The following is a 21657-nucleotide window of genomic DNA, read 5'->3' as shown; positions in this document are numbered from 1 at the left end:
CCCCAAGGTCACAAAAGGAAGAAACGGCAGACTTTCCTGGTTCACCTCTGCATTGAAGAGAATCCTTAAGTTGTATAGCTGGCCACCCCACCTTTGCAGTATTGTTCTTTGTGTTTTAAAGACTTAAAAAAATATTCTTTGAGAATTTGATCAGTCAACTTCCTTCCCCCAGTTCTTCCCAGATCTACCCTTGCTTTCTAAATCAACTTTATTTGAGAAAATGATCCAGGAGGAATTGGGTGTTTTTGTCATCCTTTGCCCCCACCCCCGCCCCCGCCACCAGTTTGTATTGCCCGAATATTCTCGACGTGTTACATATTGTCAACTTGTCCAGGGGCAGTGATTGTAGAGAAAATGGACCCTTCCTCTCCCAGCAGCTTAACTTGCCAGTAACTTCCCTGCAAAGGATGAAACTTCATGTCCTACTCCTCTCTCCATGCTGGGATTCAGTGTAGCTTTGGCTTGCTTAGGTCTTACACATGTTGTGACAACTGCTGTGAGTTCATAGAAGCAGGTGCCCTGCTGTTTCCCTTGTAGCCATCCCTGCCTCTGCCTCTTACTAAATTCCTCTGCCCCCTCCTACTCAGTGATTTCTGGGCCTTTGGAGGAGGGAGTGCATATGTATGTCCATTTAGGGCTGACTACTCTCCAGTCTCTGATTTTCTGCACCGTGGCCAGTTGTAGGTCTCTATGTTGATCATCATTTACATATATAGAAGTATCTCTCATGAAGATTGAGAATGACTTAAGTCTATGGGTGTAATGTTAACTCACTAGGAGCTGGTTTAACACCATCTTTATTTCTTAGAGTAACAGTGGGTTCCCTCCTGGTATCTGTAATCTGTGTAGCCAAAGGTTCTCAGGCCTCATAATAGTGTCCATGCCTTACCAGGCTGTCTTTCTTGTAGCTTGCAGGGTCACAGCTGAGTAAGCTGGATGGCCTTTCTTCTCTGGTAGCGAGCATCGCCCCTTCCAGCGCTATGGAAGTTAGCCGGGAGAGATGGTGCTTCCATGTTGGTACTAGGTTGATACCTCTTTTTATGTGATCAGTGTGTGGTGTTTTCATTTATACGGTCTGAAAATTAGCAAGTTCTGGAAGGTAACCCAATAGCATTGGCAATACCCTGTAATGTTTGGGGTTCTTTGGGGATCTCACTGACCTCCAACTCCCCCAAAAGTAACCTGTTCCTGGAGCTGGTTTGTTTGTTTAGTTTCTTTTTAATTAGCCTCTAGTATCTAGTAAGGGTGTTGTTGGCCCATTGTAAGACAACTCCATTTTAACTCTTTGTATGTATGCATGTAGTTAGATCTGAGGAGGCTTCTACAGTCGTAGGTTTCCATGTAATATTGTCAGAAAGTAAGCTTTGTTGCTTTTCCTTCTTAGTGGCTGTCTTCTCCTCTGCCCTCCCCCTCCACTCCACTTCAGACACCATCCTCTTGAGCTTTTAAAAACTGAAGGCATTTTTAGGTGCCTAAGAGCTTTGAGTCTTGGTAGAGTGAAACCACTAATACACTGTGTTTGCATTTTCATTCTTTTAAAAAAACAAAAACAAGTTTGTGGCACCAGCAAGTATATAGAGTATGTGGATGACTCCTGCCCTGTCTCTGTGTGGCTAAGCTGGAGCGTGCGTGTTCTGTCTCTTCTGTCTTGCTTTTGGAGCACTGGGGTTACAGACGTGTGCTCTCACACCTGGGATTACAGATGTGTGCTTCCACACCTACTTTACATGGTTTCTTGCCATCTGAACACAGGTCTTCATGCTTGAATGACAAGCATTTCACTTAAGAAGCTCTTTTTCCAGCCTTGAATTCTTTTAAACCTAGCATTTTAGCAGCTTTGCCACTTAATGGCTCGTTACCTCAGGAGGCCAGTAGGTCCAGCCTCCCTGGGTCCCATTCCAGAGGAAGGGTTGTGGACTGCCCAGACTCACCCAAGCCTTGCCAGGAAGGCAGGCTCCTTAGTCATTTGTTTGGTGTCTAGAGTTGCAGTTTCCTGCTGTTGGAGCTTGAGATACTGTTTAGGTGTGATGGATGGTTTAGATGCCAGCATCTCACCCAGTCCGAAAATATAGCTGAGCACTGGTGTATGTTGCTAAGAAATCTGCAAACAAGGAATTTGATGAAGCCAGCGTGGTGAATTTGTTTTCTTTTCTATTTACTTCTTTTACATTTATATTTGGGGGAACTTGTGTATTTTGCCAACCCTTACCATGGGAATAACTCTAGAAAGGAGTGGGTCTTGACTATACCAAGGGTTACTCAATTTTATAAAGTTAGTAGGCCAATCGATTTTGGTCATGGGATAATTTCAGGTATGCAGCCAGTATGGGTAACCAAGATGAAGAAAATTTAAGTATACAGCATCTGTGTGTGTCCTTATTCATGAACAGGAAGTGGTAATAGACAGGCAGCAAAGAGCTCAGGAGTAGTAGCTTCTAGGGCCTGCCTCTCCAGAAGTCTGTTGACTTTCTCTGCATAGGCAGTCCTGGCATGGCCTGGTTCCTAGAGTGAGTATGAGGCTACGTCCGTGCCTGTGCTCCCGCTAAGCATCCTCATCCACATACCACTTTCTTTATTGAGGAAGTGGCATATGGGAAATAATTCCCTCTTTAAAATAGCTGTTTATTTAGACAGTCTCATGTAGCCCTGTTAACCTGGATTTTGTGTAACATAGCTGAGGATGGTCTGGAGTATCTGATCTGATCCTTCTGTGTGTCCTCTGTGGGGATTGCAGACGTTTTCCACTGCACCCTGGTTATGTGTTTCTGGGATCAAACCCAAGGTCTGGTACATGTTAGACAAGCATATTAACAACTTACTACAGCCATATTGATTGATCAAATTATTTATTGCGTTTGATGTGTCTTTTCGGAAGGACAGTGTTCAAGCACATGTTGTAGATCAGAGGGCAGCATTAGGTGTCATCTTTAACTTCTACCCTGTTTGACGTTTGACGCAAGATTTTTTGCTCATTGCTTCTACAGCTGGCTAGCTGGTGAGTCTCTGGAGGTTTTCTTGTTTCTACACCTTATCTTGTAGAATTACAGATGGGTGCAACCACTTACATATTTACACAGGTCCTATGGCTCCCAAATTTGATTCTTTGTATGACAAGTGTTTTGTCCATGGACCATCTCCCGAGCCTTTCTATTTTTATTATTTTTTTTTTGTTTTTGTTTTTTCGAGACAGGGTTTTTCTGTGTAGCCCTGGCTGTCCTGGAACTCACTTTGTAGACCAGGCTGGCCTCGAACTCAGAAATCCACCTGCCTCTGCCTCCCGAGTGCTGGGATTAAAGGCGTGCGCCACCACGCCCGGCTTCTATTTTTGTTTTTAATTGATAGTAATTACATATTTATAGGATGTATTACAGTGTTTTAATATACTTATTCAGTGTACGAAATAAGAAATATTGATTGGCATATCTGTTAACTTGAGGGTGTGTGTGTGTGTGTGTATTGAGACTATTCAGAATCTTTTCTAGTTATTTTGAAATATATAATTGTTGTTCACCATTTACTCCTCTGTTACAGAACATTAGAAGTTACTCCTTCTAGCCAAGCTCATGTCTATAACATTCCAGTATATGGGGAGGCTGAAGTAGTAGGATTATCATGAGTTTGAGACCAGCCTGGGCCAACGTGAGATACAAGAGCCTGTCTCAGAGTGATGAATGCACACTGTCCCCCTTTCCCTGCACCATATTTTATTTTTGGCTCCCAACTAAAACCATGGATTCTGATAACCACTATTCTTCTACGTTAACTGTTTTTTTTGTTTGTTTGTTTTTTTGTTTTTTTTTAATTTGGTTTTTTGAGACAGAGTTTCTCTGTATATTCCTTGTTGTCCTAGAACTCACTCTGTAGACCAGGCTGGCCTCGAACTCAGAAACCTGCCTGCCTCTGCCTCCCAAGTGCTGGGATTAAAGGTATGTGCCACCACTGCAGGGCACTATGTTAACTTTTTGAGGTTGACTTGTTTAGTTCTTGCATGTGAGACCATGTGATACTACTTTGTACAGTGGTGGGCGTGTGTGTGTGTGTGCCTCTGTGTGTGAAAACTGTACAGTACATGCTGCCATGAACAGCCTCAATGCCATGGGCACGGCTGTCTCTCGAAGTCTTCTGGTTCCTCTCACAGTTCCTCCCCCAATTGTCTTTATCCTCTGTGAACAAGTCTAAACCAGCAGAAAGAATGGTTACATTTATTGTTCAAGGTAAATGTCTTAGGTTGTCTCTTCTGCCTCCCTCTAAATCATCCTTTTACTCTTGACTGCCTTTTTATTTCATTTTCTTACCTTATTGCACAGTCCATCTTGGCCCACATCTCTAAATCCTCTTACCACAAACTTGCTTAATTTTGGGGTTACAGGTGTGTGCTACTGTACCTCCCACAATGGAATATAGTAGGGCTGAGTGTGGTAGCAGACATTTTTAATCCCAGGACTTGGGAGGCATAGACAGCTAGCCTGATCTATATATGAGTTCCAGACTAGCTAGAGCTACATAGTAAGAAAAAGACTATAATAAGAATACTGTGGCTGTAGTTATAGAGTGTGCTATCATGACTGTAGTAAGTACTGTGGCTGTAGGTGTAGAGTGTTCTATCATTCATAAAAAGGTTTGGAGAAAATAGACATCTTAGTTCATCTTAGAGACATGAAACAGAAGATTGGTGCTTTGAAAACTTGGAAAACCAGAAGAAATGGTGATGTTTGACAAAGGAAAGGAGGCTATCTATACCATGTGTTGGGTCTAACACAGGGCCTATGAACATGGGGACTGCAGACACAGGACCTGTGAATGTGGGGACTGCAGACACAGAAGCCAACCATTTATCTTTCTGGTGTTTGTAGTGGGTTCCATTTCTACCATGCAGGGCAAACTAATATAGACCATATCATGAACTAATAACAGAATTGTAGCCTCTGCTTTAACTGGAAAGCTGGATATAACTCAGGTACCTTTGATGCTACGCAATTGCACAGGGATTTATGTATTTATAGTTATAGATTAAAAACAATAAAATTTGCCCTATCACCTTAATCAGCTTTTTGCAGATTGTCTCTTTACACTCTACACCTACAGCCACAGTACTTAACTACAGTCATGATAGCACACTCTACACCTATAGTTCAAGTGCTTCCTGTACTTTATGTCTGCTGCAGAAAGCATTACACAACAGAGTTAATAGCCACTTTGCAAAGAGCCAGAAAAATGTCTAGGGCTCTATTTCTATGGGTGTCTTCAGTCCTCTCATACTCTCCCTCATTCTGAATTTCTTGAGTTCTTTATTGTACATTTTTTCCCAATTCTTCTGTGTTTGTTACTTCAGAAGTTAACGTCTAAGGGAAACATGGCAACACTTCTTTCCTTCATCAGGTCTTTGCTCTGAGGAGTGAGCTTCTCATAGATTCCTCTTGCTCATAGATTTGTAGAGAAAAGGAATTGAATTTGCTCATCATGTCCCCGACAGTCGGCTGAGAGTCCCTGGGGCATCCTGCTAGCAGTAGGATAGATTTAGATCAAGGACACACAGAAGGCTTTGGAGGCTGGTTAGAGGTTCTGAGCATTTACTGTTTAATTCTCTTACTAGTTGTAGAAGGAGACAAACTGTAGCTTTGTAAAGTTTCTCTGAGATGGTCTAGAGCTCTGTCCCGGCTTGATAAAAAAATTCCCCATGGTTCCATAGCTGGGGGTATGTTCTAGTCTGTAGCAACTCCTAAGTCCATTTTCTGTTACTTTGGTGAGGTCTTTATCACTAGCTGACTGTGGCTTTAGTGAAGGCAAGGGAGGCTTCTGGAGAAGAAAAGGAAGATGGGTATTTTTGGTTTATGAGGTCTACTGCTGCCTGAGGCCTGGGAATACTCTAAAAGGCAGAAAATTCCAAAGGGACTAGCACTAGCTCCTTATATGAAGAGTGCAGCTATCAAGCTCTGAACCTTATAGAGCTTGTGTTCCAGAATAATGGTGTTGGGTCAAGTAGGTACTTAGCAGACCTGTTCTCTAGAGCACCGCTTGAGGGTATCCCATGCTGGCCTCAGCAGGTCCAGTGGTCTTAGCGCTGCTCTCTACATCTTGGATCTAGTGCTGAGTCTTTGCTGGCACTGCTAGTGTGGACTCTACTTTCCTGAGTGCTGATTAGTTACTTGTTAGAATCTTAGTAAACTCCCTCGGTCTTACCTTCTTCCCAAACCAGAAAACACTAGTTAACATTTTTTAATTGATTGTTATTTTAAAAACCATCTGGATTGTTGTCACCAAAGGCGCAGTTGCATTCAAGGGCTGTCAGAACTGCCATGTGTTAGAGTGTTTAGATAGGAAGCACAAGTCCACTCCCATGGAAGGTCAGGATGTGCTAGGGAGCATCTGTCAACTTAGAAGTCACATTGGCCTTGGGTGGTCTGGCCTAACACTTCTGGCTGGGACTCGTGAATAATAGCCAGAAATTTGGGGAGCTATTTCTGTAAGGTATGGAATTTTAAGAATGATTTAGAAGACTTTTAAAAAAGCATCTAGAAGTCATTGTCAAGAAGATGTTATGAATAGATGTTTAATAGTGGATGTGTTACACACAATACTTGATCTGAACAGGTCTGGTGCTTCTTTTTAATATGAAATAGTCTAGGAAAACAAAACTTGAGTTAACGCCACACTGCTAGCTTTTTGCCTTTTGTTACAAACATGCTGAAATGGTCTCAATAATGATGCTACTAAAGCACCGTGTGCATTGTTTTGATGGGGTATTGATTCCTTCTGCAGTGTTCAACGTTGCCTGCATGCCTTCCAGCAGCAAATGTGTGTGTGCCAGGCTGTGGGAGATGAGTGTTCCAAATGGAATGCTAGTTTACTTTTCATAGCTGTGCAGCTTAAGGGAGAGCAGTGGTGTTAGAGATGAGGCCTTATGGCACTGACTAACACACTGGGATCCAGTGCATGCATGCGATCTACAGTTATTTTAACAAAACCTAATCAGAGGAAGCAAAAACTGGCATTCATAGGATCGTTTTATTGTCTGCCATAAGCCACTAGAAGGAATATCTTATTCTTTTTAATAATCCTTTTGACAATTGTCTATGTTTTAAAATATAAGGTTATGGGGAGGTGAGTTCAGCGGGGTTAACTCAAGCTTCAGATGTGGCGGCATGAGACTAAGGTGGGGGGAGAGTGGAAGTGCTGGTCAGATGGGATGCTCAGGAGTGCTCACCACACCGAGTTCCCTCTGCTAGCTGCTCCACCTGCCTCAGGCGGCAGCTACTGCACACAGGGCTTCTTAGGCACGCTCTGGTCTGCATAAGGACCCTGGATCCCGAATGAGGAAACAACCTGCTCAGGCTTAGTTTTCAAAGTAAAGGCAGTGAGGACAATTGTCTGTGCTGATCAATTTTCAGGAAGTGAGCATTTACTGTGATGTCACTACTCACTTGTTGTGGCCGTCAGCTACTGCCACAACTAGGTGGTAGGTAAATGTCAAAGCCTCGGCTCTCCTATTCTTTGTAGGAACATGAATGAGTTTGTTAATGGAACTGAGTAAGTATAACGCTGGTTGAGAAATGAAGCCTGTCAGATCCCTCCTCACTCCCTGGTTCTTCCTCATGTCAGGCTCCTGTTAACTGTGTGATTCCAACAGACATAGCAAGCTGTTATTTTGCTTAAAATGTCCTTTCCCTTGTGCAGTGAAAGTTGAATGTGGGAACAGACTTAATAGGTATAGTTATACAGTTTATTTTATCATGTATCACTTTATTGCTGTCTTCTAGAACATTGTTATACTAAATGTTTCAATAATGGGAATTTTATGCAGCTACTTCAAATGAAAGAAATTTGCAAAAACTCAATTTTGGAACTCATTCCTTGAGGAGAAGGAAAAAAAAAAAAAGAAAGAAAATCAACTCACCATGCTGTGACCAAATTAGATTCCTGATATGTTGGCAACTTATCAAGCATTGTCATGTCCAGAAAACAGGGTCTGGATTCCGACTGGAATGAAATGCCAGCATTCCTAGCCACTTCCAATTGGAAACATTTGAGGCTTCAATATGATTGGTTAAATATTTGTTTTCTTTTTTGGTTGGTAATACATGATTAAAATTTGGTTTTGTACCGGAATAAAAATGGCTCTCCATGGAATCAGGGAGGACTGTTGAGTTTCAGGGAGAGCCGCGTGAGCTTTGCTTGTTGTCTGGGAGATGCTGCTTGTACTTACTGGAGCTCCTTTGTTTTGCAGAGATCATGATGCAGCCGCCCTTTTGGATTTCTTTTTAATAATGTGTGACCCTTCACCTTTGATCCCCTGACCTGCATTACCTTGGTAACCATTTCATTTTTTAATTTAATTTCATTTTTAATTTGGTGTACAAGCTGTAACATTTCATCTCTCCAATTGCAGCACACTGATTTCCTCAAGTAGAGATTCTCTTTTGAGTGATAAAGTTGCAAAATGCTGTCTTCATTTTCTGTATTTAAATTCATTTTGATTTTTAAGAATAAAGTGTAATCTGTGTTTTCATCTTTTTAAAATTTAAGTTTAATGAGTACATTTCCCCATGTAGGGTTATTTCCTTTTCTGTCCATGTTTTGCAAAAACTACGACTTAGCTGTTGCTCACATGACGCTCACATACACATGCTCAGAAATCTCCCACAGATGCCTGAAGTCTCCCTTCCCATTCCACCCTTCCCATGCACACGCACACTCACATCTACTTACCCACACTCTTCCTCACATCCTCACACAGCTGTTGCCACCTTCCCCTAAGAAAGAGCAGCAGTTTCAATTGTTTTCTTCAGTGCCATATTTTGAATTATGTTTTGTGTTCTCAAGTTTTACTGAGAGAAAAAGTTTAAGCTTATGTCATTAAAAGGATAGAAGAATACAGTTATCTCATTAAGTTTCACCTCTCCCCATTCTGTAATAATCTAGTTCTTTTAAACATAAAGGAAATCAATGGTTTACCTGATCCACAATGTTTTTTGTCTTTGCTGAAATCTGGTCAGCTCTGGTGGACCCTATACCAGGTTGATTTATGCCATTTTTCAAGTTAATACGGGTTGTTTTTTGTTTGTTTGTTTTTGTGTTTGTATTTATCTAAAAAATAAAGCAGGACAAGCTTAATTCTTGGAACTGATAAAACACCACTCCCTAGATGTAATCTCTTAGCATGCCCAGGGAGCACAGATGAACACAGAACGCACTTTAGTTCTAGACGAGCATTGAAGTTCAGTCCTTTCCGAGCCTCTGAGCATGGTTTTTGCAGGTTACACCTACATCCCTGCAACACTGCCTCTGGCCTGCCCGCCGGGTTTCTTGTCACAGAATTGCAGAACACTAGAGTTAAGAACTAGATGAAGGCTCCTGGGACTGTGCCTGTGCTGGGAGTCGGGGACTGAACCTGACTCTTCTTGTGATTAAAACAGTTCTCATCATAGTGCACTGCACAGTTGAGCAGGGGTATTTTTCTTCTCCCCAAAGTCCCCCCGGCCCCGTCTTAGTTGTGTCTTTGTTTTTTGGGTGCCGTGTCCTCCAGCAGCAAAGCAATGCCCTTGATATAAGAGTTGGTGGACTCAGAGTGGCAGGTGATGGTGCTGTCACCCCCTCTCCTCTCAGCTGCCTGATGGTACCCAAGGGAGTCCCAGGCTCTCTGTTGACAGAGTTGGCTCTCTAGAGTCTCGTACTTTATTCATAAATCTAGTAGGAGCGAGGACACATTAGTAGATGCAGAAGTGAAATGTTTTCACTGTCACTGTGATTAAATAAATTAGATTTTTCTCTAAAGCTAACAGCTTAGTACATTTTGAAGATAACCTATTTTTGTCTCAGAGAGCTAGTAACTTATGTTTCAACAAAATAATGTTGGGTTGGCACTTAGGACTTGTACCAGGTTGTGAACCCTATGGATATTGTTTATGTAATTGTGGCTCTCTGAAAGGATCGGTGTCTGAGTGAGAGTCTGCTCTGTACTATGAAGGCCTGGACATGCTATGCGTGTCTATTAAGGCAGTTTGCAGAGCTAAAAAAAACTCCATCACAAAGACTTCAGAAGACGTGAGTTTGGGTTGAAACCAGTGAGTTAGGAGCTTGGCTGCGCAGGCAGGAGTTTGTAAGCCATTTTCTTGCTGCTCCCATTGTAATGTGTATGAAATACAGATGCTGTATGTCTCCTACTTGCTTTTTTAGGGTTGTTGGGAGGATAAATGAAACACTGAGAACTCAGAAGAAAGGTGCTTTTGAAACCACCTCATCCTATGGCTGTGCCAAGAGGCAGTGGTAGTGAACCCCGTGGTGAAGGGCCAGGACCATGGCTGTGGAGCCAGGCTGCTGAGGTTCGAATCCCACCTTGGCCTCTTGCAAGTGTTCTGACTGCAGCACATTACATAGCCGCCCTATTCCTGAGTTTTTGCCTCTTTAATGGGGTGACAGTGATAGCACGCACTCACAGGATCATGGTGAGTTCTAGCAGCCGGAGTGTGTGAGGTCTGTAGGGCAGTGCTAAGGGCAGATGTTCATGCTGTGGGCCCCAGCCCTCACCCCACCCCTCATCAGTCCCAACAGAAGACCCACAGACATGGTGAGTAAGGACAGAGGCAAGCTCAGGGCAGAGCTACTCCACTTCCTCATCTCTCAGAGTCCCGCTACCAGGAGCGGCCTCACCTACTACTGTTACTTTTTTTAAAGGTTCTTTTATTTACCTATTTTGGACTTTGAAGATTAAAGACGAGTAAAGAGGCAATCACTGTTTGCCTGGTTAGCTGCACTTGCCCTTCACTCTCCCTTGGTAAGCCCTGCAGCCAGCATATTGGGAGTCAGGGTGTTGAGCAGCCCAGTGTTTTTCTCAACTGCATATGTCTTCAGTGTCCTCTTAAGTCAAGGGATGTGACCTGCCTGCCACCATGTGTAAGAATCTGTATCACATGTTCTTCCCAGTACTGTCTACACATTTTAATCGTCAGATTTACCCAGGAGGTAGGCGGCCTGCAGGACTGTGCTGGTGCTCAGGTAGGTCTCCACACTCCCAGGCTTATGGCCCTGGTGCTCCAGAGCTGCCACTCGGGAGCAGCTGTCACTGACACTTGCTGCCTTGCACAGGACAGCTTTGCTATTTTGGCTGCAGGGCCTCAGCTGGGTTCATCTCTCCCCTCAGTCATCAGACAGTAACAGAACTGCCCTAAGCTTAGTAAGGCTTCACTGGAAACAGTGGCTTCTTTAATCCTGGCTGTGTGCTGAAGAGTCCCTTGCATAATTGGTTAAAACTTGGATAAATGGTCTACCCTTGTTCTGATCCTTTCCTAGCTGGGAACTACTGATCAGAAATCCTGGACGTTTACTTTATAAAGAAAGAGAAAAGCAGGTAAATGATGTGCACACATGGAAATGTGTCTGTCTGGAATATCTGGGCCAGTGCTGTTCCTTCCAGAGCAGATTACACTGAAAACTAAAATGGCTCTCTCTGCTGGTTTAGATGTTCAACCAACACTAGCCAGTGCCTGGAGCCTCTGCCATTGCTCTGCGAAATAGCCCTGAGTGAGAAGCCATCAGAGAAGCCAGCATTGTGCTTACGTTCTGAGGTTCCTGAGTAGAGGTCTCTGGTTCCATTTCGGTTGCTATGATATAAAACCAAAAAACTTACAGAAATCATCTTAGGGGGAAAAGTGTTTATTTTAGCTTAAAACTTGCAGCTGTAGTCCAGCACTGTGGGGAAGTCCTAGCAGAGCTTGAGCCAGCTGGTCACATCAGGTCACATCAGGTCCTCACTAGAGCTTCGAGCAGCACACCCTGAACCTAGTGCTAAGCCGGCGCTGGTACTTAAGAGTCAGGGACTGAGCTACCCGCTTGCAGGCTGGGTCTTTCATATTAATTAAGGTATCAAGACAGTCCCTGACCAGTGTACTCACAAGACAACCCGGTCTAGAGAGTTCCTCGTCAAGACCATCCTCCTAAGTGCTAGGCTGTATTAAACAACTAGAACTAAGCACCAAGGGCCATTCTTGTTTCCTCGTTCTGCCACCTTTCTTTTCTCTCATGTCTTCAACATTTAATTTTCCTTTCTCCTTTCTTCCTCCATAGCTCTGCACTGTCTCCCCCGACCCCCCAGTAAATCCCTGATGTTTACAGTGTATCTATCATCACAGTGTAATATATTTACAAATCCTCCAAGGGGGTCCCAGCACATAGTAGATGTTCCAGTGGGCTTTTAAAAGTATGTTTTGGTATTTTTTTTAAAGGAGTAGGTACCACCCTTCATTAGTCTGAGTATCCTTAGGCTGTGTTTACGGTCATCTATCCTGATTTCGTTCATCTTGAGGACTTTGGTAATTTGCCACATGGCTTTATTCAGTAGGCTGAGAAACACCATGCTTTAAGTCACCAACCAGTGTCACTTAGGCACTAGGATAAGCTGGTGTTGTTTTGGCGGCTTCTTACCTTGGGCTTCTGTATAGCTGCTGTGTAAGCTTTTAAACTGCAAGGAAGCTGATCACCCCTTGATGCTGGTGATGAGGAGTCTGCTGTGGAGAGGGAAAGGCCTTCACACCCACTGCCTCTTCTGCTGCCCCACCAGTCCTGTTAGGGTGGAGCAGCAAACATGGCAGCACCGAAGCTAGCCATTAACTGCCTGCCTCCAGCAGAGTTGGTAGAGTCGTCAGAGTAATTAATCTTCTGCTTTCCCTCCACAAGAGCGAGTGACTTAAGGTTAGGGTGGTTCTGAGGGAAGCAGAGGCCTCGGGCTGGAGTGTGGTGGCTCTGTGCGAGTCTCTAGAGCTGAGTATTTGGCCTAGGTGCCACCTGGTGACCTTGGCGGCCCTCCTGATGACCTTTGCCCTTGTGGCTGTGGGAAGTGCTCTGTGTCATTCCCCATGAAATTCTGCCTAAGCTGAAGGGTGTTGATAAAGAAGATGGCGTCAGACTTAGGGGGATGTCATGGAAACAGCAGCATCTTGTAGTTCTCATCCCCAGTTACTGACTCCACCAGAAGATGATGGCCATAGTCCTGTGGGAGTGGCTGACCCCTTACTTCCAGTCCTCTTCTGTCTCCTGTGCAGATTCTGTTTCTTATTCCTTCATCTTTCTAGAGATGGTGCCAAGAGGACAGGTCGAGGAACAGGTGAAATTCCTGGCCCAAGTCTTGTCTCTGGGTCTCGCCTGCTGGGCTCCGGCTCCCCTTAGGCCTCTGGCACACGTTCCTGCACATAGTAGACACTCAGCGAATACAAGCTCTTCATTTCTCATTAGTGCAGGTAATTAAGAGCAGGAGCTGATAGACTACACATATCTGTGCAGAGATATATCTGTAATTAAAGTTTTAATTAAAGAAATACCAGGCCAGGCAGATGGTTCTTATCCCCACATCCTGTAAACCTAAGAGCTGTGTCGTCTCGATCCTGCAGACAAAGGCAAGAGCAGCAGCCTCCATGGTGGTACCAGAGGGGAGAGGGAGTCTCACTAGCTGGCCGTAATCTAATTTTGGTAGCACTCTATGTGATGACACTTCTGGGGGTAATCATTGCAGTCTGATATGGAAAGACAATACATCACAGGGACGTCCTGACCAGAGCTTTTAAGCCTCCAGTCAAGGGCATTACCGCAGCCAGCTGGTGGATCACAAGGCATGTGGTCTGTGCCGGGTTACAAAAGCTGACAGAGGGTTATTTAGGATCATCAGCTAAATACAGTGCTAAAGTAGAGCAGCGGCGTCCTGGTGCTTTAGGTGCTGCCGCGGTAGAGCAGTGCAGAGTTGAGATGTGACTTACGCTGCCTGCCACACAGCAGGCCTCTGCTATGTCACTGTGACCTTAATGGTTAATCAAGTATAGAATTTAACACACACAACAACCACAACGGCTAACAGAAAAGATCTGTCTAGATCTTACTACTATTCAAGACCTCCCAGTGACCTCCATCTGCTCCCATGACCATCACAAGAAGCCAGAGCCGTACAGGGAAGTCCTGTGTAGGGTGCACGGCATCTTACTGTGACCTCTTGGGCCTCTGCTGCTAGGTTTCATGTACTCAGTCTGGCACGGGGCTGAAGGCATCATTGCAGGTGTGGCAGTTCTGTACAGCACTGCTCCACTCATGCCTCATTTGCTGCTGTGCAGCACCAGTCCTGAAGACTTGTACTTCACAGGCTTAGCTCAGAGCTTAGAAGCCTTGTCCTACCTTTGCTGAGCACTGGGTCACTCCCCCTCTGCCATCCCTTCTGTATGGCTTCCCCCAGAAAGAGCCATATGTAGTGTATTATTTATCTCAGGATGGTAAAACTTGATTTGACTTAACTTGTCAATACCATCTATAAACAACTGTCAGTTAGCCTGGGAGAAATACAATGTGTGTAGATGTAAGACAGGCTGGACCCACAGGACCTGGGGTATCCTTTGAACACAGTGTTTTTGTCTCGGAGCTGGTGGGAAATTCATCTGCCTCTGCTTGGGAGACTTCAGTATTTGGTGAGTTGTTCTGTGGTGTTTGTTCAGATCATGGTAGTATCCAGAAATGTCACATGACCTTTGTAGGGCAGTGCTGGTGATTTCAGTCAGCTTTGTACATTTGTGAATTTGAACCTGGCAGACTGAACAAAAAATTTTTTTTTAAGATTTATTTTATATATATGAATACACTGCAGCTGTCTTCAGACACACCAGAAGAGGGCATCAGGTCCCATCACAGATGGTTTTGAGCCACCATGTGGTTGCTGGGAATTGAACTCAAGACCTCTAGAAGAGTGGTCAGTGCTCTTAACCACTGAGCCATCTTACCACTCTCAATTTTTTTTTTTAAACTTTGGAGCACATAGTTTACGATTATAGAGGCCTCAAGTTTGTAAAGTTAACTTTTGCTACTTGGAAAGTAGTGCATGTGTCTTGCTTCAAGGTAGCAAAGACACTCATTTCTTCAGTGAGGGACAGCATCTACAAAACTACCCACAATTGTGTTCTTTTTGCTTTTTGCTTTTTTTTTTAAGGTAATGGATAAAATCTCGCTCCTTGATTCAAGCTGATGTTCTATTTGTACCCATGTCCTGCCTTAGCCTCCTGAGTGCTAGAGTTACAGGCATGAGCCAGGTCCCAAGCTCAAGAGTAGCCTTTTCTTTCTGCCACAGATTGGGAGAACGCTTTTGCACCCTCCTGACCCTTCTGCCCAACTGCAGGGCAGGGCAGGGTCGATGTACAGTATACAGCCAACAAGCTCAAATGGCGTTCCCATTTTTAAATAGGGTGAAGAACATGAGTGATACTCTTCCACATTACAATTCCGGTTTACTTGTAGTCCTGTTGGGAGAGAGCCCCGCTACCTCATGCATCTATCTCAGCCACCCAGTGACCAGCAGGACAGCTCTCACTAAGGAAGGGCTGTCGGGCACTGTGTTTGAGCTGTGTAGCCCAGCCCAGCAGACCATGTAGCTGCCTCAGGTACTTTTTAGAAAGCTTGCCTACTCATTGACTTAAAGAGACTGGAAGCAGGCAGCCCAGTAAGGGAAGAGCTGAAAGTGGCTTAGGCATAGTCAGGAGTAACTGGGTATTAGGAGCTCCTCTGTGAGAGCTGAAAAATGGCATCCTCTTGGAGCTGTGATGTGTGTGTTGAATTGGACTCAGAGAAACTGTAAGCATGCAGTTCTTTCAACTGGGAAGACTGTGGGAATAGGGTGAAGAAGAGGGACAGGGAGGGTGCCTGAGGTGTGATTTGGACAAATGAGCTTTAAAGTTGTCTGCTGTAGGTGTTAGAGGCATGTTCGGCTCAGGGGAGAGGCCTCACTCGGCCAGAGCCAGACAGTGGAGTAGCATTAGCATTACTCGAGTGCCTGGAAGTGATAAGGCTGTAGAGTGGGGAGTCCTACAGGGAGGAACCATGGATGGACAGGTCTGAGCATGGACTCCTGAGCCAGCGGTGTCAAGGAGGAGGGAGAGCGAAGAAACAAGCAGAGAAGGTATACAAGAAGGCCTTAGAAACAGTATGGTCATCTGTCAGGTTCTGCTCAGGTCTAAAATGGATGGCGGCAGTGCAGGTTATGGCTGGTTCAGAGCTGTCGGGAAAACCCAGTACCAGCAGCTTCAGATGGAAGTAAGGGTAGAAAGCTGAGCATTAGTTTTGGGTTCTGTTTTCAGGAGCTAAGTGCAGGCCCGGCCAGGACTGGAGTATACGTGAATTAACCTGAGATGAGGCTGCTGTGAGTTGTGTTCAGTGGGGGAGCTGAGTGTTCCACACATGCTGAGGACTGAAGAGGAAGGAGCAGGCAGAGGCAGGAAGCGCTGGAGTTCCTTGGCACTCAGAGTGGTACTTGAAGCTGGACCTATGGAGGGGTAACTGTGCTCATACATAGACCTCAGGCAGACTGTCTACCAGCAGTGTCAAGGGAGCTGCTGTAAAGAAGTCAGGATGAAATGAGCTTTAGTAGACTGCACTACCTTCCACCCTGTATGTGTGATGTCTCTGAATGGGTGTTTTAGGGGCCCTGCTTTAAGCTTCTGCTGTGGGGTGAGTCTGTACATCCATGTGATCTGAGGGCTAGTCTTCCCCACTGAAATTCTGGGCTCAGAATTTCTCGTAGTAACACCAGAAACAGAGGCCATCATTTCTGAAGGCTCTTCCTTACATGGTGGCTTTCTGGTGCCCTCTGTCTGCTTTTATTCTGGCAAGGCCTTCCTGGAGCAGCTAATAAAGGTGTTGCCCTTGTGAGTGTTTCCCACAGTTCTCCCAAGGGGAGAGGAGCCTTTGGAGTCTTGTCTTTATTTCCATGTATCTTTAGATGCCGATCTTTATTTTGGCATAATCCTCAAATCCCTCAAATTCAGTTAGTAATACTTAGCTCAACAGTCTTGAAGGTGCTTGAATCCCCACAGAAGCCGGCGTTTGAGCAGCTTCAGGGCATTTCTGTGCGGTGCAGACAGTGTACACTGTCTTTGTCCTTTCTGTTCCTCTTGACAAGGCCCAGGTCAGCTTTCTGCCACAAAGCTTAACCACTAGATAGTTTATATCTGCATGGGCACAAATTAGTGTATTTGTATATTTGTGTTGCTTTGACCCACACTGAGTCTTTGAAGATTAATAAAAATCGATTCAGCCTTGAATCTTTTAGTCTTAAAAGCTTGGAAAAGGTGAGAGTATGCAGGTTCGCCCTGGCTCACTCTATTGCTGCTTTTCATGGCAGCTGTGATGCAGACTTAGTCTGAGGCCACTCCTTATCAACCATGAGGTTACCTTAGACTCCCTTTTGTTTTTTTCTCTACAATATTAAGATTAACTAGGAATCCCTTTCAAGATCTTCTGAGCACAGTATTTAGGAAGAGCCCATTTTGAGCCCTGTATGTTATATGGTCTTTAGTAGCAACTTGTGTGAAAAGAGAGGGAGGGATACACAGGTCTGCAGGCTGTCAAGGCCTGTGCTCCAGTGTTGGTGGAGAACTGTAGGTTTCCAAGTGTATTCTTGCATTTTTTTTTTTAAAAGCTCAAGCATGTTTTGGAAATAATGAAACTTCACTCCTTCACTCCTACATCAGCGCTCTCAGACTCTCTTTCCCCTAGGGAGAGAGTGAGGGAGGGATGGGAGCACCAGGAGCCAGTTGGAGACATGGTAGGAGACAGCACTGATGGTGGCCTCACTGCAGCTTGTTCAGGTCCTTCCTCACCACCAAGACGGTTTTGCTTAGAGACTCACCTCTTCATGCGTAAACCTTGAAGAGAAGTACACCTCAGCGGCCCCGCAGAGGACGGGCTGCCTTCTCTGTCACTTGTAAGTCAGGCTTTGAAAGGCAGTGTCAGCACAGTTACTTAAGTGGCATGCATGGAACTGTAGTCTTGGAAGTGAGGTCAGCTTGTCTAGACTGGGAAAGTGAGTGATCCTTGTTCAGTGTTTTTAATTTAGATCTGGGCTACTAGAGTGTTTAAAAACAACAACAACAAAGAAATTCGGGTATAACATTTAAACTTGTGATTTGTTTTTAAAAACTTGCTGGTGTTTGCTCTTCTTTACGCAGGTCCCTGCCCATCCCTTGTCTTCATCAGAGAGTTCATGTACACACCTGAGAACCAAACCCTGGCCCCTGACAGTGTGTCCCCACCCAGTGGCACCTTGCTTGCCTCTTGATCCCCCCACCCCCTTCTGTTCTGCTTTCTGTTAGCTGCACCGGCCCATCCCTCTCCTCCTCCTCCTCTTCCTCCTCCTCCTCTTCCTCCTCCTCTTCTTCCTCCTCCTCCTCTTCCTCCTCCTCCTCCTCTTCTTCCTCCTCCTCCTCTTTTTCCTCCTCCTCCTCTTCCTCCTCCTCTTCTGCAGGCCAGCTGGGATCCCCTTCTCATGAACCCTTTTCTCAGGCTCTGTTCAGTGCAGTTGACTCCAGTTTACTGTTCCTGCAGGTGTGGCCCCAGTATGATGGCCCGTACCACAGTGTATTGTCACAGTCTCTTTCATGCAGTGAGTTAGCTCTCTGGAGTTGGTGCTGGGCCTCCCTCTTCCTGTTTCCTAGAGCCTAGCCTGGCACCAGCATGTGGTGGTGAGAGAAGGAATCAGGGTTGGGGGTGGGAGAAACGATGGGGTGAGGTCCCTCAGGTAAGAGTAAACTTCACAACTCTGTGGAGAAGAGAAGAATAAATGCTGTTTTTGTTTATGCAGGTCTTAAGATTTTTGTAGCAGAAAGCAAATGTGCAGAGAGCAATGGAAATAAGTCAGAAGCTGCTGTTTGACACAGAGATGTCACAGTATATGTACATGCGATTTATGCTGAAATCTTCAATTTATCCTGATAGCTCGAGTTGCTCACTTAGTTGAATAACACCTGGGTTTCGGGCATGAGGCCTTTGATCTGCAGACGGCCATGGATCCTCTTCATACTCAGGCCCATGGTACACTTAGCAGAGCCTGGAACTGTGGTCCTTGGACTCCCCTCAAGCCCTGAACGACACTGTCCAACACTGTCCTGCGTACAGTGTGCTGATGTGAGGGCTGAGAGGCAGCCATGCCCGCACCTTTCACTCCCATGTCTGTGACTAGCAAGCCTAATGCTCTCCCCTTCGCTGTCTGCCGCTCAGTGCTGCCCACTCCTAAGCAAGGGAGGCATGGGCCGCTGGCTTCCCTCCTGCACTTTCGTGCTCTGTGGTAGATTCAGGGTCACAGTGGAAGTCTCTGGCAGCTTGTTAAGACCTTACATTGATTAAAAAGTGTCCTTGACTTAAGCCTTCAGCATCCCTTAGAAATACTATATTTTTCGAATCTGGGAAACTGGCCTGTGGTGCTGAGCTGGAGGTGCTGGGAGTTAAGCCGGCCTTCTCAGTGCTGTGCATCACAGACACACTCTAGCACACTCTCAAGGTGTCGCCTGCTCTATCAGTATGTACTTAGACATGTTAATCTGAATTAGAGAGCTCATTGTGCCTAACGGCTCCCCTGGGACGCCATGTCAGAAAAACACAAAAACTCCAGGAGTGTGCTGAATATGCAGAGTAAGAACCGTCTGTAAAATTAGTGTTAATTGAGCTTGGACCTTGATTTTTTTTTAACTTTTAACTTCTAATTTGATTTTTTAAAAGTTTTGTGGTCTCTCAGAGTTATAGTTTAATAAAAGTTATACTGTAACATTGTCAAAAAGATATTTACATAAGGCCCAATTTTGACTTACCTTAGGGAAATAGGTCATGTGTGGGGTAGAGACACATGTACATGTACACACTCATGTGTGTATAAAATATACTTTAGTTGGCCTTTATTCCCATGTTCTCTTCTTTCTCTGCCTCTGGAAGTGGGGCACATTTTCTTCAGTTAAAAACAGAAATAGAAGCGACGGTCTTGACCCATTTCACACCTGTTTATTTCAGGCTCTCAGCACACACTTGTTCATGGGCGCAGCAAGAAGAGGGGCCCACAGAGCTGGAGCCCTGAGGGCTGACACATGGGGCGGAAGCCAGCAGAGCGCATAGGGGGAGCGCGCTGCCCTGCCAGCTCCTGATTGTCTCAGGACAGTTCTGTTAGTGAGTTAACTGTACTTTAAACCCCAAGTTTACATGAACTGAATGTTACTAAGAATGAAAGAGATTTGAGTGACCTATTAAACTTCATCCAGAGTGACTGTGAAAGAGTACAGCAGCCACTTACCTTGGGGAGTGGCCTGCACCATGTATTCCCTGTGCCCCTGTTCCCCCCAGCAAACTTCCCTTTCTTATTACCACAGCAATGACCTGTTTATGTGTTGATTACTGCCTCCCAAAGAATGGAAGCTCCGTGAGAGCAGGGCCTGTTGCTGTCTCTGTCGCCAGCATACAGGCAGCTCCTGTTACATCAATAAATGCTGTTCAGTGAACGAGTGGGCCACTAGTGTTGCGTTTTTCTCAGTCTTTAACTTGCTGTTATGGGCTGTATGCCATTGAAAATTACCATGTAGGAAGTCTTGTTTTGCAGCTAGTTCAGGGAGGGACGAGAAGCCAGAGTATCCAAGATGATGGGATCATGAATCGCAGAGCCACTGTGAGTGTGGTGTTTATGGTGCAGCAGCAGACAGATGGAATGTGAGTCACTGCACTGGCGTGGCGTAGTATCACCGTCACTGAGGAGAGTCCAGGGACATGGAAAAGCCAGCAGAGGCCCTGAGTAGTCTTCAGTTACCCAGTGATCGCAGTGACTGACAGTTCCCAGTGCCCAGTTCTTCAGTTACCCAGTAATCCCAGTGCCCACGCGCTGTCTAGTGAGCAGGTGTTAGCCAGGACAAGTGGGGCTGGAGGGAACGACATCTTGGCCATCAGTAGCTGCCTCATGAGAGTTTAGGACTTCGTGGTCCCAGGACTGGCTTAGTGTATGGGATAGGTGTACTCTGTGGTATTCCTATGTTGCCCAGAGCACTCATGGGCCAGTTGTTATGCTTGCAAGTCCACATATAGAGAATGACAACAAAAGTCCTGGCCCAGCAGCCTTCACTCTCCATCTTTGCCCTTTGTGTATTCTCGGTGGTCACTCCTGCAACTCTTTAGTTTTTGTTTTGTAACAAAGACTGTGATGTGGGCCATTATCTCAAGGTGAGTCTGTAGTGATGGTGCCTTCTGATGACAAGTCTGCAGCGTCAAACTTCTCCAGGGTAGTGCATTTCACCTGTCAGCTTTGTGCATCTCAATTGTAAACTTTGCTTATTACACACAGAAGCAGTCCACTAAAACCAGGACAAAGAGCCAATCAAACCCAAGTTGTCCTCACTTGGGAAGTGTCTAATAGCTTCGATCAAACCAGACATAGCCATTTTTAAGGAACACGAAGTCCAAACCTTTGTGTGTCACACAACAAACCCAGAGGGTAAAGCTGTGGTAGTGGTGCTGCCTGCACCAGGCATGTCACTGAGTGGCCTTTCCCTCCGGTGGAAGCGCATGAAGAAGTATAGGTTTTGAGCTGAGAATGTAATTGCAGGAAGTGGCTAACGAGGCAGAGCTCACAGACCCCTCAGAATTGTGTGCGTGAGTAAATCCTGGTGCAGGGTAACACGTGGTAATCCTGGTAAGGGTGTGGTAACTTGCTTGGAACAGCAACCCAGGACATAGTGAACACAACTGCATGCTCTTTATTCTTAGAGGGGTTGAAGCTCCGCTTAATAAAGTGCACTATGACTTTGTTACAGTCAACGTCTCCTTCCTGATTCATCAAGCACGGCTTCTTATATTAAGAAATCAACTAGTCTTTCTTGGTTGGTGTTCCTGTTG

At 45.2% G+C, this 21657-nt stretch overlaps 1 protein-coding gene across 7 annotated transcripts in view; it reads left to right on the top strand.

Moving 5' to 3' along the window:
• Positions 1 to 21657, top strand: part of Camta1 (calmodulin binding transcription activator 1) — an 802246-nt gene that overhangs the window by 61042 nt on the left and 719547 nt on the right. The window contains exons 4-6 of one of the 7 annotated variants that reach the window (XR_881416.2): positions 8225 to 8308; positions 10174 to 10319; positions 18596 to 20285. The exons of 3 other annotated variants lie outside the window; for them this stretch is intronic. Coding sequence is in view for 1 of the 4 variants with exons in the window: in NM_001195565.1 (NP_001182494.1) it covers positions 8225 to 8233 (9 nt within the window). In the remaining 3 variants the exon portion in view is untranslated. 3 more of the 7 variants (XR_003954856.1, XR_390718.3, NM_001195565.1) reach the window with 3 other exon arrangements.

This window comes from Mus musculus, chromosome 4, assembly GCF_000001635.26.
Source record: "Mus musculus strain C57BL/6J chromosome 4, GRCm38.p6 C57BL/6J".
Lineage (NCBI taxonomy): Eukaryota > Metazoa > Chordata > Mammalia > Rodentia > Muridae > Mus > Mus musculus.
This window is presented reverse-complemented; position numbering and strand designations above follow the sequence as displayed.